This window comes from Heloderma suspectum, chromosome 4, assembly GCF_057233095.1.
Source record: "Heloderma suspectum isolate Gila_16-S chromosome 4, 16-S_ref, whole genome shotgun sequence".
Lineage (NCBI taxonomy): Eukaryota > Metazoa > Chordata > Lepidosauria > Squamata > Helodermatidae > Heloderma > Heloderma suspectum.
Window position 1 is genome coordinate 20,955,711 of NC_139461.1, and position 15,730 is coordinate 20,971,440.

Below are 15,730 nucleotides of genomic sequence, written 5' to 3' on the forward strand. Positions count from 1 at the left end.
GAGGTTCTGATATAATCGGAACCAGGGTATGAGGTTACACCTCTACCTGGTTTTAGCTTTATGTATGACTATTGCTAACTCTGGTTGAAGCTAACTCCTAAACTCATGAACCTAGTTTTAATCAGGGTTGTCAGAGTGAGTTTAGTAGCATACCTGGGTTCGTTTTAACAAATATTATTCCCCAAACCCTTGTTCCAGTTAATTGTCTGAGCTGAACCTTAAGAAAAGTCCTATGTAAAGACTGAGTATCGTTACCATCATGGCAGGCAGCCACTTTTCTCATGTATTCATCCTCTAAAAATGTCAATTGTCTTAGTGCTGCCATGTCATCCTGTGCCAGTGAGTTTACAGATTGATGTATGCTGTGAACAAGTGTTTCCCTTTGGCTGTATTGTTTTTGCTGTTTGTCATTTGGATGACCATGAGTTTTGCATTTTGAGATAGTGAACAACTTTATGCACTCATGATTTTAAACTCCTGTCATTTCCTCTTTACTCTGCCCTATTTTCTTTTTCCTATACTAAAATGCCTAGAGTTTATATGTGTTTGTATTTATGTTAAGAAAGATGTTGCATTCCATGAATAATTTCAATGGCTTTCTTATTCAGATAGATCACCTTGTAATGTAGGAATTGGGAAGAATAGGGTGTGCAGTGTGTTGGGGAAATATAGTACATTCCTAGAACATTTTTCATAAGATATGAACTTGTCCAAAGAAAATACTATAAATGAAGTACTTAAATTAAAGAGGTTCTTTTAAACAGCTTAGCATAATTGGTTTCTAACTCATTCATGTGCTTTTATTTATATTCCTAATTTTAAAAAAAATCTTCATGACATTTTAAGGGTCTCTTTTGCTATTTTCCTCCTACCATGGTTCTGAATTTAATTACCAGGTTGAGTTTGTGTATCGGGAGCTCAAGAAATACTGCTTCTATTTGAAGCAGTAGAGAGTTTTTAAGCAAGCCTTTTCCAATAACATCAAGGATGTTGCAATATAGTAACAGTAAAATGTACCACCTCCAATATCTGTTTTTGAATCATTTGAAACAATTCCATATCAGTTAATTTTCGTTCTTCAAAGAATGTAAAGGGTCATTGCTAAAAAATAATAGATTAGAAATGTGCAATTATACCATAGGTATATGGTATAATTGCACCATAAAATGTTTTAAAAAATGTTTTAACCCTTTTAACCATTGTTTTATTCTTTTATCATGTTGTTCACCGCTCCGAAATCTTCTGATGAGGAGTGGTAGATAGATAGATAGATAGATTGATTGTTGGTGCATGGTTCTGTGTCTATCAAAAACTCTTTAAAGTGACAGAGTTGACTACTTCCCAGGAATAGTTAATTTTTTCTACAGTTTGTGTATATAATTGGCCATGCTGATTTAAACTAGGAGAGCTAATATTTGGAACAAGTGAAGACCCACAATAAATCATGGAAATGGAATTGTTGAGAGAGTGAGGAAGGAGACAGTGCTTGTCCATCTGATCCATCCAGTAGCTGTGTCAGCGCCCATGAAGAGAGCTTGCTGTTACGTCGATATCTAATGAAACTTACTGGAGAATATATACAATTTGCTAGATCAGAAATTGTGTCTGTTTTAGTAAAAATTATGTTAAGCCAACGTAAATGTGACATTAAACATACTGGTTGCTCTGCAGAGATGTTTACATTCATCGTATTAACTTTCATTTAATCTATCCTCCATATTTTTTTTTTTTATGTTCTCGTTGTGAACAAGATGGAGAAATCTGATACAGGCACTCAGTCTGACATAAATAATGGACTAGTTGTACTAGAACTTAGCAAGTTCAGCTGTCATATCATAGAGAGAAAAGCGACAGATTTATTATTTCCCATTCCTATTCAGTGCAGAGTGTGCAAGGAATTTTGCCAAACAAAATAAGAGTTTGATGCAAGGAAATATAAAGGAGGAAAAGGTCTGAGGCTGAAGAGGTTGATGTAGGTGTCTTCTAATTGACTTGGTTCAGTACTGCTTTTACTTTCTTTCATTCCTTCACTTTACTCAACTAGGAAGTGACCATAGTTCAGTGGTAGAGTACATGCTTTGTATGCAGAATATCTCCGGTAGCAGGAGGGGGGAAGACTTCTGTTTGAGACCTTGGAGAGCCACTGCCAGTTGGAGTAGACTGTACTGGCCTAGATGGAGCAATTATCTGAGTCTTGATAGTATATAACTGTAATGCTGCTGCAAGTTCACTAGATGCTAATTGCCATGTCAGTTCCAAAGAATAGGAGATGCAAAGTAAGTACAATGTTATGTCTCCTAATCTGCTATCAGTTTGTCCTAGTTCTGCTGTTTGCATTAACATTTCTAACGGTTAAAATACTTGCAGTGCAATCCTGTGTATCTTTACTTGGACATCCAGTTGATTTCAAGTAAAGATGTATAGAATTATAACCCTAGTTTGTCAACTTTTTTTTTTTTGACAGTGTGATATTTCTGACCCAGACGTATGGTGAATTTGAGTTTTAACAGAATTTCTAATAGTACATACTGTATGAGCTGGAATCTGCTGTGCATTGGTGTTTAGGTTTTAATTTTTTATTATTATTTCACTTATAAATTGGCTATTTAACCCTTATTTATATTTTAAAGTTAATGGTCTACAAAACTAGTCAGACTTTAAATGAAAGTGAAAGCTTTGATTTATCAAAAACTTAGGGCATAGTCTTATAGAAATAGTTGGGAGCCTCCAAAGTTGGGAGCTGCTGAGTGTATCCAATACATGGTGGCCAGAGCATGAAGGTGATCCTCTCCTCCATGCTCCAGCCACCCTGCGTTTTCACTGACTGGGGCCTGCTGAGGATTGTAGGACTTTTTTCTATTTAAACATGCATAGGATTGTACCCTAAATTAAAATTAAATGATCTGGATATAGCCATATTAGTCTTACAGGTAATACCTAAACTGAATCAGTGACTCAGCCAGACACATTAACTTGGTTTGTATGTCATGATAATCCAGTGTTGTTGTTTAAACACTGGGTTGTTCATGAGCGAGTGTGCTGATGCATGCTGCTAAACAACCAGGGATTCTGTGTCCCTGGATTGTTTAGCATTGTGTGCAAACCAGGGACTCTGAGTTGTTGGAGTGAAACAACCGAGAATTAGAACCTGGGATTTAAGTCTGGGTTGTGTCTCCACTGACAAATGAGAGTTCCTGGTTTGCACACAATGCAAAACCCAGCGACGGAGCATCCCCGGGTTGTTTAGCTGCTGATCAGGCGCTCGCTTGCTCACGACATACGAACTGGGCCATTGGATTAAAGGAGGCTTTTCTGTGTAAACAAAGAACCAATTTAATCATTTTTCAGATGTTAATATTTACACTGTACATAACACATATAGACATTTCATTTTCATCTCATGTCAGACCAGTAACAATCAGACTTTCCCTTTACCAATCATGGGCATTTCATTTCCCTCCTCTTTTTTGTGAGGGAGGGTCTGGGCCAAGGCAGATTGAAGCAGAAAGGGGCAACACTGGAAAGAAGAAAATACAGAATTGTCCAGCACTCAGGTTCCTATATTCCCATATTTTAACTTCACAGATTGGCATGGATGCTGGTCGTATTGAAGATCCTATGTGGGAATATTTTTAAAGACATTCCCTCTGTAGGTAAAAAATGTAGGACTGTGCACCACTTCGGCCTGAGGCCTGAACCCTGAGTCAAAGCGGGCTGCTTTGGTTCACTTTGTGCTCCTTCCAAGGTGAAGCGGAGGGGGCACAAAGTGACCTGGAGCAGGTCAGGGGCTCTCCGAAGCACTCGGTGCACTTCGGAGCTTCAGCCCTCTTGGCCCAGCCTCCCCGACGCCTCCAGGTCCTTGCCTGAGCTGCCTTCTCCACTGCTGTCTTTTCCTCAGCCGCCTTCTCTGCTGCCTTCGCTGCCACTGCCCACCGCCACACCGCTGCCTTTTACGCTGCTGCCTCTGCCACCGCCTTTACCGCCACCGCCTTCGCTGCCAGCTCCTGAGGCCTGGATGAGCTGCGACTCTTCTTGCAGGGAGTCACCATTTTAAAAATGGCAACTTCCTGGAACTTTCAGGAAGTTGCCATTTTAAAAATGGCGACTCCCTGCAAGAAGATGAGTTGCTGCGCATCCAGGTCTGGTGGACAAGGTGGTGGCAACAGTGGAGAAGTCAGCAGCAGCGGGCGGCGGCAGAGAACGTAGCAGCGGCAGTGAGGAGAACGTGGCGGCGGTGGAGAAGGCAGCGGTGACAGAGAAGGCAACAGCTGTGCCGGAGGAGGAGGCAACCCAGGTAAGGAGCTGGGGGGTTGTGCGGGGGCATCGGGACCCCCCAAAGCGGGGTTCGCCATCCAAATCCTGCTTCGGGTTTGGAGCCGAGTCGGGTCAGGGTGGTCCCTGCACAGCCCTAAAAAAATGTATACATTAGAGTTGGGGAGAAATAGTGATCAGACTCAAGATTTGTGACATTGACCCAGTAATTCAAGGAGAAACAGTTTTGTGGAATGGCCCCTCATGCAGTTTGGTTTCTCGGGGAAATTCAGCTGATTCTTCAGCACTTTTACTTGGTAATAATTTCCATTGAACTCAGTGGGCCTTGTTACTTCTGATTAGACATGCATATGGCTGCAGAGTTAATGTTGGATCCTTCCCCCCATAACCCCTCCCCGCAACCATGGCATGGAGCAATTTTTAATCATTTGGTCTGCTTTGAGGTTATTAGCAAGACTTTTTTTTTTTAAGAGAGACATCCAAAGATGATAAGTGTTTTTCTGAGTAGTTCAGGTTTAAAAATAGGGTTGTGTGGAATGGCACACTGTGAATTCATATTTTTAACAATTCTGCCTAATTAATCCCTTTCTTTGGGGGAGTATTTAACACTGTGCCTCATGAATAAATGAGCTGCTAGAGGAATGGTCAACTGCTGCCCACTATAATGGCAGTGAATGGCAAAAGAGGCAGCAATTTTTAAAAAATGGCAGCCGTTTTGAATTTCCCCAAAGTGCTTTAGAATGGGGGTTTGTGGGAAAAACAAAATGGTGGCTGAACAGAGCAGTTTATCTTTCCCCAAAATAATTTTACCTCATCCTTGAAATATAGCCAGATGAAACAGCTGATTTTGAGGTGGGTGAAACAGCTAAGAATGGTTCTTGTCCATTTGGCACAACCCTAATGTACAGTGCAATAAAGAGATGCAAACCCTGGTTATAAGAATGAAACAGTGTAAATAATAGTCTATTTAATGGTCTATTATTCTATTTAGTTGAAAACTAACATGGTTTAGTACTAAATTAGTACCAAATAGTAGATTAGCATCAAATATATGGAGATGTATAAATGGAAAACTTGATTTAAATAAGTGATATAAATCAGCCCAGCCTGAAACCATGCTATAGGCTCTTGTTACCCTGCTTTGTTGTAGCCCCTTCAAAAAAACCATTTGTGATGGACCTACAAACATGAAAGTCATGACATGACACCCCCTTCTTTGTTTTCTTATATAAAGGTACTCAAGACAAGTTTGAAATCTTCGGGATTAGTTTTTCAAGTGTGTTTTGAAAGATTTGCTGTTCAGTGCATATTTGTGACTTGTGTGTTGCCTCAGTACAGTTAATGTTATTTGTCCTTATTCCCCAGTCCTCAAGCCTCTTAATTGTAAGACCTTTTTTCTTTTCTTTTTTAACACTGTTGATCATGCATGCCCAGGGGCCTTGCTTCCCAGGAGCCTTATCTGTTGTCTGTTGTCATTCCTGCAGCATTCTGTGCTCTAAAAGATTTTTCATAAGAGAAAGTGATGGTAGTGGGGCTACTAGTTTGAGTCAGTAAGACAGGACACAAGATCAGTCCTTTGGTCAAAGGAGGTCCTAATTCTTCACAAGCACCTTAGAAACTAACGGGCTTACTGATGTAATTGTTTATACTGGATGGTTAATAAGCTCACATTACCATTTGAGTTTTTGTCTTTTTCATTTTAATGTACAATCTTATATACTTCTGTATACCTAGAGAGTATACTAGAAAGAATACTAGAGAGTATTTTGGGGTGGCCTTGTTTTGCTTTCAAACTGATAGGCCCTTGACCACCCAAGGTTGTAAGCAGAAATTATATTGGAGGAACTTAAGTGCTATAAACACTTAAATATTTATAAAATGTTCTGAAAATGTAAAGAACCAATAACATCAGCTGTACAACATTGTTTGGTGAATGAAGTGCATTGCATTTCTCCTCAAAGCCATTTTATGAAAAAGTGAGATAGCAGTGTAGCGAAAAAATTCAGTAAATGCTATGGATTACCAGTCATTTGTCACTGGATCTCGAATGTCCATCTCATTATTCGGTGCACTGAACCCCGCAGGGATCTAGAGAGCAGCATGATAGAAACTTTCCTTGGTGTGAAATAGCCATATGCTTAGTAAGTCTAATACTCATGTATTAACTGTAGCAATTGATTTTATTTCCTCTTTATACTTCTTATCATTGTTTCTGGAATGTTAGACTTCCTATTCTATTCAACTACTTGGGTTATTTTTAAATGGTAGGGTGGGGCAGAAATATTTATACTAAATAAATATTTATACTAAATAATAAATATTCTAGTAGAACTGCCATAGTGGACAATTACCCAGGAGTGCAGTCCATGGGGGGGGGTTGTTTCAGGGTGGGGGTAGTAAGTGGCCCCAACACCCCCTGAAGTTGCCCACCCCTAATCCATCCCAATATCTTTTCTTTGGTATGTGATTGCTACTACTACAGTGGATTTTTAGCACTGTATATTAAGTGCATTAAAGAAGTGCTTGCTTATCATCACAAAATACAGTTTTGTCCTTATTCAGCTGGTCAAAAGATGGATTTAATTGCTGTTTTTATATTTGTGTTTTGTAGACTTAAGGTCATGCCCTCAGTTATTCAAGGCAAAGTTAAGGAGTTCACCACTTTTACTGTTTACCATATATCACTACCCACAAACAGCAAGCTTTTGCTGCATTCTATAAAGCCATTCAGCCAAAGGAGGATATTTACTTTTTTTTAATGGTGGCATCAAAACATGGTGGTTCCAGACTTCTTTGTACATTTTGGCTTTATAAATAGGCAGTGACATTTAGTCTGTTCACATTAAACCGCTACATTGTTACAAGAGATTCTTGTGGTGGTGATGTGGCTTTTGGACTAAATTCTTCTTTGTAAGTCATTCTTCAAATTCTTGTGCTGAAATTAACTCAGTGAATTCCAGCCTTCATTTCAAGACCAAAGGGCTGCCAGGAAAATAACTCCCACTGAAAGTGTGATAATCCTATCTTTAATATTATTCTCTGAAACAAGCAGAACGGATCTAAAATTGCTCTTCTGTAAAAACACTTGTAGTTTGTTAGTATTAATATTATTTCACATTACTTCTCAACAAACATTAATTGTATACTTTTCCCTCTCAGAACATGTCCAAAATGAAGAAAACTATGCGCAAGTACTAGATAAATTTGGAAGTAATTTCTTAAGTAGAGATAATCCAGATCTTGGCACTGCTTTTGTAAAATTTTCCACGCTGACTAAGGAATTGTCAACGCTGCTGAAAAATCTGGTAAGGAGTTTTATTATTTATTTATTTATTTAATTTCTATACCGCCCAATAGCCGAAGCTCTCTGGGCGGTTCACAAAAACTTGTTTTAAAGAGTTTTAAAGTTCTGTTTCTTCAGAATATTTACATTTTAAATCAGTACTGTTAAAACATAGTGATTTATTATACAAATAGTGATCTACAGATTTATGTAACAAATGGCTCCTCCTAGAATAAAAGAAGTCAGATTTTTTGGAAGCCAGTATTGTACTTCAGGTGTCAGCTGTACACAAGGAAGGGGAAAATGTCACATTTCATGTGTTCTAATTTCATGTAGGTACAGAATTTAGGCAGCCTTGTGAATGATTAAAACCATGTTAATATATACTATTAGTGGTTATATTAGTATACACCCTAAAATTTGGGATGTAAAATTAATTTTTCTGTATAGCCATGTATTAATCTGAAGGCCTCATCTATTCAGGGCCCAGTCAAAGTTGGTTCTTTGGCATACCAAGATAAAACTAGACCATTTGTGGAAAGAATGACAGTTTATTGATAGAACATGGATGCAGAATAAAAATACAAAGAAAGTTCACACACCTCTTCAGTCGACAAAGCTGACAACTTCCTCACAGCTAGTATAAACCAGGAGGCCCAATCAACAGCATATTAGAGATAATTTCTAAGACCCAAAGTTCTCCAGACTAGATGTGCAGGTTTCCCCATGGAGTGAGGCCAAATTGGTTAGGCCTCAGCCCAATCTTTTATACCCTCTTCTGATATTTTAGTACGTGCCTAAAGCATCACAGGAAGGTAATGATTTACCATTCCCTGTGACTAAGAAGTTCCAAAATTCCAGCACCAGGGGCCGGGGGAACTCTCTCCATCCCCTCAGTGTGATAAAACAGGAAAGCAAACAGAAGAAATTAGGCAGCTGCATAACTGTTGACACGAGGACTCCAACCTTATCATCGTCAGACAGCTAGCAATTGTTAACATGTGGATTGGTGCCTGATCAGTCTCTCTATATGAGAAGCCTACAGAAGCTGCCCACTATGTGGGGGCCTGCTTTAAGAAACAAACTACCCTTTATTCAGCACTTGATGGGGCTTTTGTACATTTAATAAACAGCATGTGGGACACTGTGTCAGTTCAACACCTGACCTGATGCCTTTCCATTTCTCAAACTCACTAAAAGCCATAAGACTGTATTTTACTTGAATGGGTAGAATAATTCCAGCAGAAACCAGATCCAGATACACATAGATCTAGATCTAAACTGTGGTTAGTCTAATCTGGAGCAGACACTTCCGGTCTCTTCTTTGCAACTGTGAGATAGAGAAGGGGACAGAGAGCGTGAGAGCCTGTGGGTTGCCTAAGCTCATTCCTGGAACAATAAACAGTAGTTTATTATGTCCCAATGAGACCAATGTGTTTTAGTTCCCCTCCACCTATATTTGAATCCTGAAGAAAGGCATAGGCTCCATCAGCCATTGCCACCCACAAATTATCCCATTGTCAGCAGTAATACCTATCATTAAGTTAACAAAACTTAGCTTACTCTGGCAGCATTTGCCTTTGCAAAGTCAGAGGAGAGCCGCCACCACCAGAGTAAGTGAAGTATCATGCTGTTGAGGATGCAGACAGATCATTAAGGGATGCTCACTGTTGCTCATCTCCTTCTGGGAATGTTGAACAAGAAAGGGACAAGCCAGTCTATGCTTATGTCCCCACTCTCTCTTTAGGATTTCAAAATGGGGGAACGGGGAGGGCAAAAAACTCTCAAATATGCATATCCCCTCATAACTAAGGCAATTTGTAAACAGGATAGATAAAAATTTATATTTTAAAAAATTGGATATTCTAATCTTTAAAAAATGGTAAATACTAAGCTTCTCTTAAGCAATAAAGTAATATTAAATCTTAATATAAATATGTTAGCCAACTGGTAATCTCTAAACTGAATCAGTGCCTTCTACCAGATACATTGACCTGGTTCACACAACACAACAGCCCACCGTGGGTTCTTTCTTTCTTTCTTTCTTTCTTTCTTTCTTTCTTTCATTCATTCATATCCCACCTTTCTTCCACCATGGAACTCAAGGTGGCTACATGTACTTCCCAGGTAGTCTCCCCTCCAAGCCTTCACCAGACCCAAACCTGCTTAGCTTCAGTAAGGTGGCTGCCTCATGTGCCTTCAGACTATGCCCTGGGACATAATTTACCAGTGGGGGCTTTTGTGTCATGCCAGGCATTGATGGGTGCCACTTTTGCATGGCACCCATGGGTGCCCAGCTTGCTGTGGCTTGTCTTGCAAACCCAGGTGACAGATTGTTTGAGGGTTAGGAAATCCTTAAATAACTCTGAAACAAGCAAAAGGTTATTTGAGGGTTGACTTAAGAGCTTCTGCTAGCTGTTTAATAGGTACTTTTCTCTGGATCCAGCCTATGGGCATTTTATTTTCACCTCAGTAACAGACCGTGCTTTAAGCTAGCAGTCATGGGTTATTCATTTATGTTTGCTATTTCTGTTTTTGGTCTTTTCTGTTTTGAAGCAGAAAGGACTAACACTGGAAAGAAAAGAAGACAGAACTATCTAGTGTGTAGGTTCCTTATATTCCCATACTTAACCTCACATACTGTTGTGGCTGCTGGTCATAAGAAAGGTCCTATATGGGAATATTTTTAAATATATTATTTTTTGGCAAATAGTAAAAAACCATTATTTTTAGTTTTAAAAGGCCCAATACATTTCAAATGTTACACCTTTTTTCCAAGGGTATCCTCCTTTTTTCCTTTAACTCTTTCAGGTGGAAGTAGGTTCTAGCTTTTATCCATGTGAAAAAAGATAACATGATTTCCCTCAAAAAGTTAAAGGAAAATATTCTTCAAAAAGAACTGTAAAGTTCATAATGGTTTACAAAGTTATTTTGTAAAGTATATGGTCATGCTCTGGATCCAGCTCCTCTCTATCTTTCCTTTATTTGTTATTGTATTTCTATTCAAGGGCACAAAATGGCTAGCCATTTCACACGAATTAAGAAAAACTCATTTTGAGTTATATAATAGTTCCAAATATAGCCCTTTGCATAACTAAATTCCACAGATACCGTCAGCTGCGCACATCCTTAGAATCACAAAGGGCTGTTTTCTCCATTTGTCAAACTAAGATGGTCAAGTTGTAATTTCATAATGTTACAGTATCTAAATATGTTATGTGCTATATTTTTGTTATTTTTGCTAACAAAGAAAGTAGCAAAGGTTATCCTTCACCATCTTTGATAAGAATAAGAACTAAAATACAATGTTTTCCATGGTTAAGAATATTTATTATTTGAAACAGCTGACTTTCTTTAAGGCTTTCAGTTCCTACATGAGCAGGGGAAGTTGCATAAATTATCAATTTATTAAAAATCGTTTACTGGTATTGTTTTTAGCTGTTTAAATTGTTTTTAAATTTTGTCTGTTAAAAAAGTTTTAGACTGTGTTTTTATCATAATGTTGTATTGTTGTATAATCCTGTTGTAGTAGTTCTTATGAATTGTTGTGAACCACCCAGAGAGCTTTGGCTATGGGGTGGTATAGAAATGAAAATAATAACAATAAGAATAACAGCAACAATAATAATAATACTTTTATTTGAACAGACTAAGGGCGCAATCCTACGCAGATCGGTGGCTGCCTCTGAACTCAGAGGCAACCACCTATTCAGTGCAGGGCAGGAGAAACATGAAAGGGATTGTTCCCTCCTCCTGCCCTGCATTTTCAGCTAGACAGCCGATTGCGGCTGTCTAGCCGCTTGAGGGCTGAGTGGGGGAGGAGGCTGCCGTATGACACATTGGATGTGTCATAAAGGCATTTCCACCCTCCCCACCCAGGAAAGCCCCCCGAGAATGCCCCATTTTGGCCTCTCCTCACTCCTCTTGTGAGCGCAGAGCACAGGGCTTTTCTGTGCTGCCTGCGAAGCAGCACAGAAGTGGGAAAAGGTCAGTTCTCCGAGAACTGACCTCGGAGTGCGGGCTCTGAGGTCGGTTCCCGGAAAACCAGATATCCTATGGCCATCTAGCCGCTGACTACTGGCCATAGGATTGCTCCCTCCAGTACCTTTTTGGAAAATTTTCTCTTTGTCATGGATTGGTGCAGCTTTCTTACTTCTGGATGAAAAACCTCATGAAATGAAGTTTGATAAATAGTAATTTTGGGGAATAATTCACATTTCTTCTGTAAATGTCTCAGTAGAAACATGACGAGAATAGATTTTGTAGCTCACTTTAATTTCATAATTTTAAATATTGAACATTGCTGCTTTTTATTCTTAGCTCCAAGGCTTAAGCCACAATGTCATCTTCACATTAGATTCCCTTTTAAAAGGAGATTTGAAAGGAGTCAAAGGGGTAAGTGTTTAGATTTTATTACTACAGAATTGTTAGCATTGTTACATTGGCTTTTGCTGCTTTCTCATCACTGTTCTTCTGATGATACTATTACAGCTGCATGAAATTCTGTAGACTTTAACTAATTGCATGCTTACATTTCATGTTCCTTCTTCAAAGCTTGAGATACATGTTCCTTAAGATTCATGGGAAAGAAATACTTAAAGTTATTAAAAGGAAAGCGTTCCTTTCCTTAAAAAAGTTATTTAAAATCTTATAATGATATCTTAAGTATATACATTTTAACATAGCAGTGTCATAAACCAATTTTAAGTGCATTTTCTCTTTCCTAAGGATCTTAAAAAGCCTTTTGACAAAGCCTGGAAGGATTATGAGACCAAATTGTAAGTATTCATTTTGCAGGGTACCCATTTGTGCAATGTTAGCGTATATGACCTACTGTATTTCCAGTCTTGAGCTCTCCTGGAGATGTCTGTCATTTTCTTCAGTGTCAATAGATGATTATATTGATTATATTAATTAGCAGGCAAATAATAATATATTTCAGCCACACACACAATTTATTCCTATGGATAGACAAACACCCTTTGCTTTGTACAGTTCGCTGAACCCACCTTTTGTTTCTCTGTTTCTGAATTCAAGATAGAAAGGCAAGGTGTTTATTTTTCTATTTTTTATTCAGAAACAGAGCAGTCCAAAGTGGGTTCAGCAGCATGTGCACGTACCCAAGTATCTTAGCTTGGGTTCACACAAAGTTCAGTATGGTAGCTGTTGAAAAACCCGCCCATGGTTTTCCTAACCATATAAAGAGAGCTGCTTGTTTGCTTGTAACCCCTGAACGCACCATGAGCAGAATATTACTACCTTTGGAAATCCAAGAAAAAGGGAGTGTGATCACCATGTGATTACAAATGACTGGGGATGAGCATTAACTATGTTAATTTGAAGAACACATTTAGAGCGCAATCCTAAAGCTGTGCCATTGAATAGACAGAGGGAGCTGACCTTGGAGGCCTCTGTCTATCCTATGTCCTGCCAGCAGAAGGTGGGGGAAGGGAGGACAGAGACAAAAACACCTCCCATTCCTCCTTTACTTTATACTTCCAGCTAGATGAGCTTCTCAGCTTGTCTAGCTGACCTATCTGGTTGTGGGTGATATGGGCAACAGGGAGGCTTTAGGAACATGCAGATCCTGGTGTCTTCTTCTCCCACCTTTCTCAGCATCCTGCCCAGTTTTTCCTCTCCCCAAGCTCTTCTGATGTTGCTGTTGCAACCTTGGAAGAGTACCTGCCATGATGCTTTCCGCAGCGGCTGGGTGAGGGAACATTCCAATCTTGGATTCCTCCTCCTGAGGTCGTAGCAATATCTATACCCTCAGGAGGGGGATCCACCATATCCTCTGGTCCCTGGGATGCTCTCCTGGGGACCATACGATTGCTCTATTTGGGCAGTATCCAACAGTGTCATCCCACAAAATCAAATAGGGCTAGCGGAGCTCCAGTGAATACTTCTGTTGCACAAGCAGTTGCCCATTAGTTTTTTGCAACTAGATGTGCAAGGAATTGCACAACTGGTTGCACAAGTGGAATGTGTAATGGGTTGCACAGGCATAATGCACAACTGCTTACACAACCGCACTTGCACAAATGTAACTTTAGTTGGATTCTTCTCTTGCGCACTGTTAAGAACCTAGTTTCTGGTAGCACAACATCATTTGTGCTAACAGAATGACACAGTTGGATACTGCCCTTTATTTATTAAATTCACATCCCCACGTTCTATCAAGAAGGATGCTCAAATTGGCTAATGTTAATAAAATACAAATTAAAACAAAATGTTAAAACATAATATAAAAACAAATCAATTAAAAAAACAGAACAATAAAAGACATAGCCAGCACCCAACCAGTTAAACCTGCTAAAGACCAGCTTACATGCCAAAATAAAAACATCTTTGCCTGCCAGTGAAAGGACAACAAAGAGGGAGCAAATCTATCCTCCCTCAGCAGAGAGTTACAGAGCCTGGGAATGACCACCAAGAAGGGCCTCTCATGTGCCCACCAAATGTGCCTCCAATGGTGGGAGCAAGAGAAGAACCTCTCATGAAGATCTTAAAAGCTTAGGCAAAACTTCATCTCTGAAGACCTAGACGAAACTACATAAAGAAATAAAAGGCTGGTCTCAAGTTTTTGGACAAATAAACACTAAAATTTATTTTGTTACTTTGCAAATACATTCTCTTTTTTGGTAATTGTGAATTCCTAGTATATGGTATGTGTGAAATGTCTCTGGAAGCATTGACACCCTTCTTATATCTAATATTTATTCTCACTGTTGCTATAATATCACCTTGTGATTCCACTCAGAGTTTTGCTCTCTGGATTCTCAGTACTGGAGTACTCCTTGAAAGTTTACTCATAGAAAGGACTGAAACCATATCTTTTTGCAAATTTGCCATAGGTGGGTTGAGTCATTCTTGGCACATCCACATTGGACTTCCTAAATTCCCAAGTCCTTCCACTGCTTATCACCAGAGCAGCTTGCAGGATAATTTTAATGAGAGAAGTGACTTTAGCTTGGGGGGTTATTCCTTGATGAAACTTGTAAAATATTTATGAGAACTTGAGTCACTGTTGTGTTAATGGAATTAGTTTAATTCCACATTGGATATGATTTTCAAAGTTTCACAAGTTTCCTGAATTATGCTTTTGCAATTACAGTACAAAAATTGAAAAGGAGAAAAGGGAACATGCAAAACAGCATGGGATGATACGGACAGAGATTACTGGAGCTGAGATAGCAGAAGAAATGGAGAAAGAAAGACGGCTATTTCAGCTCCAGATGTGTGAAGTAAGTAACAATTCATAGGAACATAGGAAGAGGAATAGACTTCTCTTAAATGTACAGATGTTACAAGGAGGGAAATAGGATATTGGACCATTATGTGATATAACAACTGAGCTATAGAGCTCCATCCATCTCATGTTGAGTTTCATAGACCCCTTAGGGCTAATTCACAAATGTGGCTGTCATTCATGTAAGCCAGGGGAGAGCAACCTCTAGGCCATGGGCCTAATTCAGCCCGTGGAGGATTGATCGCACTCTGTGGACCCCACCCCCTTCCCTCCCCAAGCTCCATCCCCCCAAAGCTTCATCCCTTATCTCCAATCAGAGATTGGATCAGAGACTGGAGATAAGCTGGGGATTCCCTTGCACCACTAGTTCCTTGATTGGGATATGCATGGTGCAGGAAGAGCAGGCCAACTTGGCTAGGGCTTGTAGGAGTTGTCTCCTGACAGTCCCAGCTGAGTCCCTTTCTCCATGCAGAGAGAGGCACAGAGCTCCGTGCCTCTCTCCACATGGTGGGGAAAAGTCAAAGTGGGTGTGGTGGGGGTGGGTGACATCATGAAAGGGGCAGGACTTTGGGGTGAGACTCCACCCTGACATCATCTGGCCCTCTGGCTTGTTCTAGGGAGGTGTAATTTGGTTTCCAGACCAAAAATGATTGCCCTCTCCTATAGGCTGAATTTGGGAAAGTGAAAAAGCAGTTGTATGGTTGCTTTAATACATTTGCAAATCTGAATCTTTCCATGGAAGACTGTGGCACCAGTGACAAAGCTATCAATGACTACTAGTCATGATGGCTATAATATTAACTGCAGTATCAGGCAGTATGGCTCTTTGTGCCACTTGTGGGGGAACAGAAGCAGGAGGATGATATTACATTCATTTCCTATTGCAGGTTTTCTGTAGGCCACTGTGTGAACAGAATGCTGGACTA

General features: G+C 39.6%; 1 protein-coding gene across 6 annotated transcripts in view; it reads left to right on the forward strand.

Moving 5' to 3' along the window:
- The window catches only part of ASAP1 (ArfGAP with SH3 domain, ankyrin repeat and PH domain 1), a 253,995-nt gene that overhangs the window by 145,144 nt on the left and 93,121 nt on the right, over positions 1-15,730 (forward strand). For all 6 annotated transcript variants that reach the window (XM_084848792.1, XM_084848795.1, XM_084848794.1 and 3 more), the window contains 4 exons: positions 7,432-7,577; positions 11,876-11,950; positions 12,284-12,333; positions 14,670-14,799. In XM_084848792.1, coding sequence (XP_084704918.1) covers positions 7,432-7,577; positions 11,876-11,950; positions 12,284-12,333; positions 14,670-14,799 — 401 coding nt within the window. The remainder of the gene's footprint in view (positions 1-7,431; positions 7,578-11,875; positions 11,951-12,283; positions 12,334-14,669; positions 14,800-15,730) is intronic.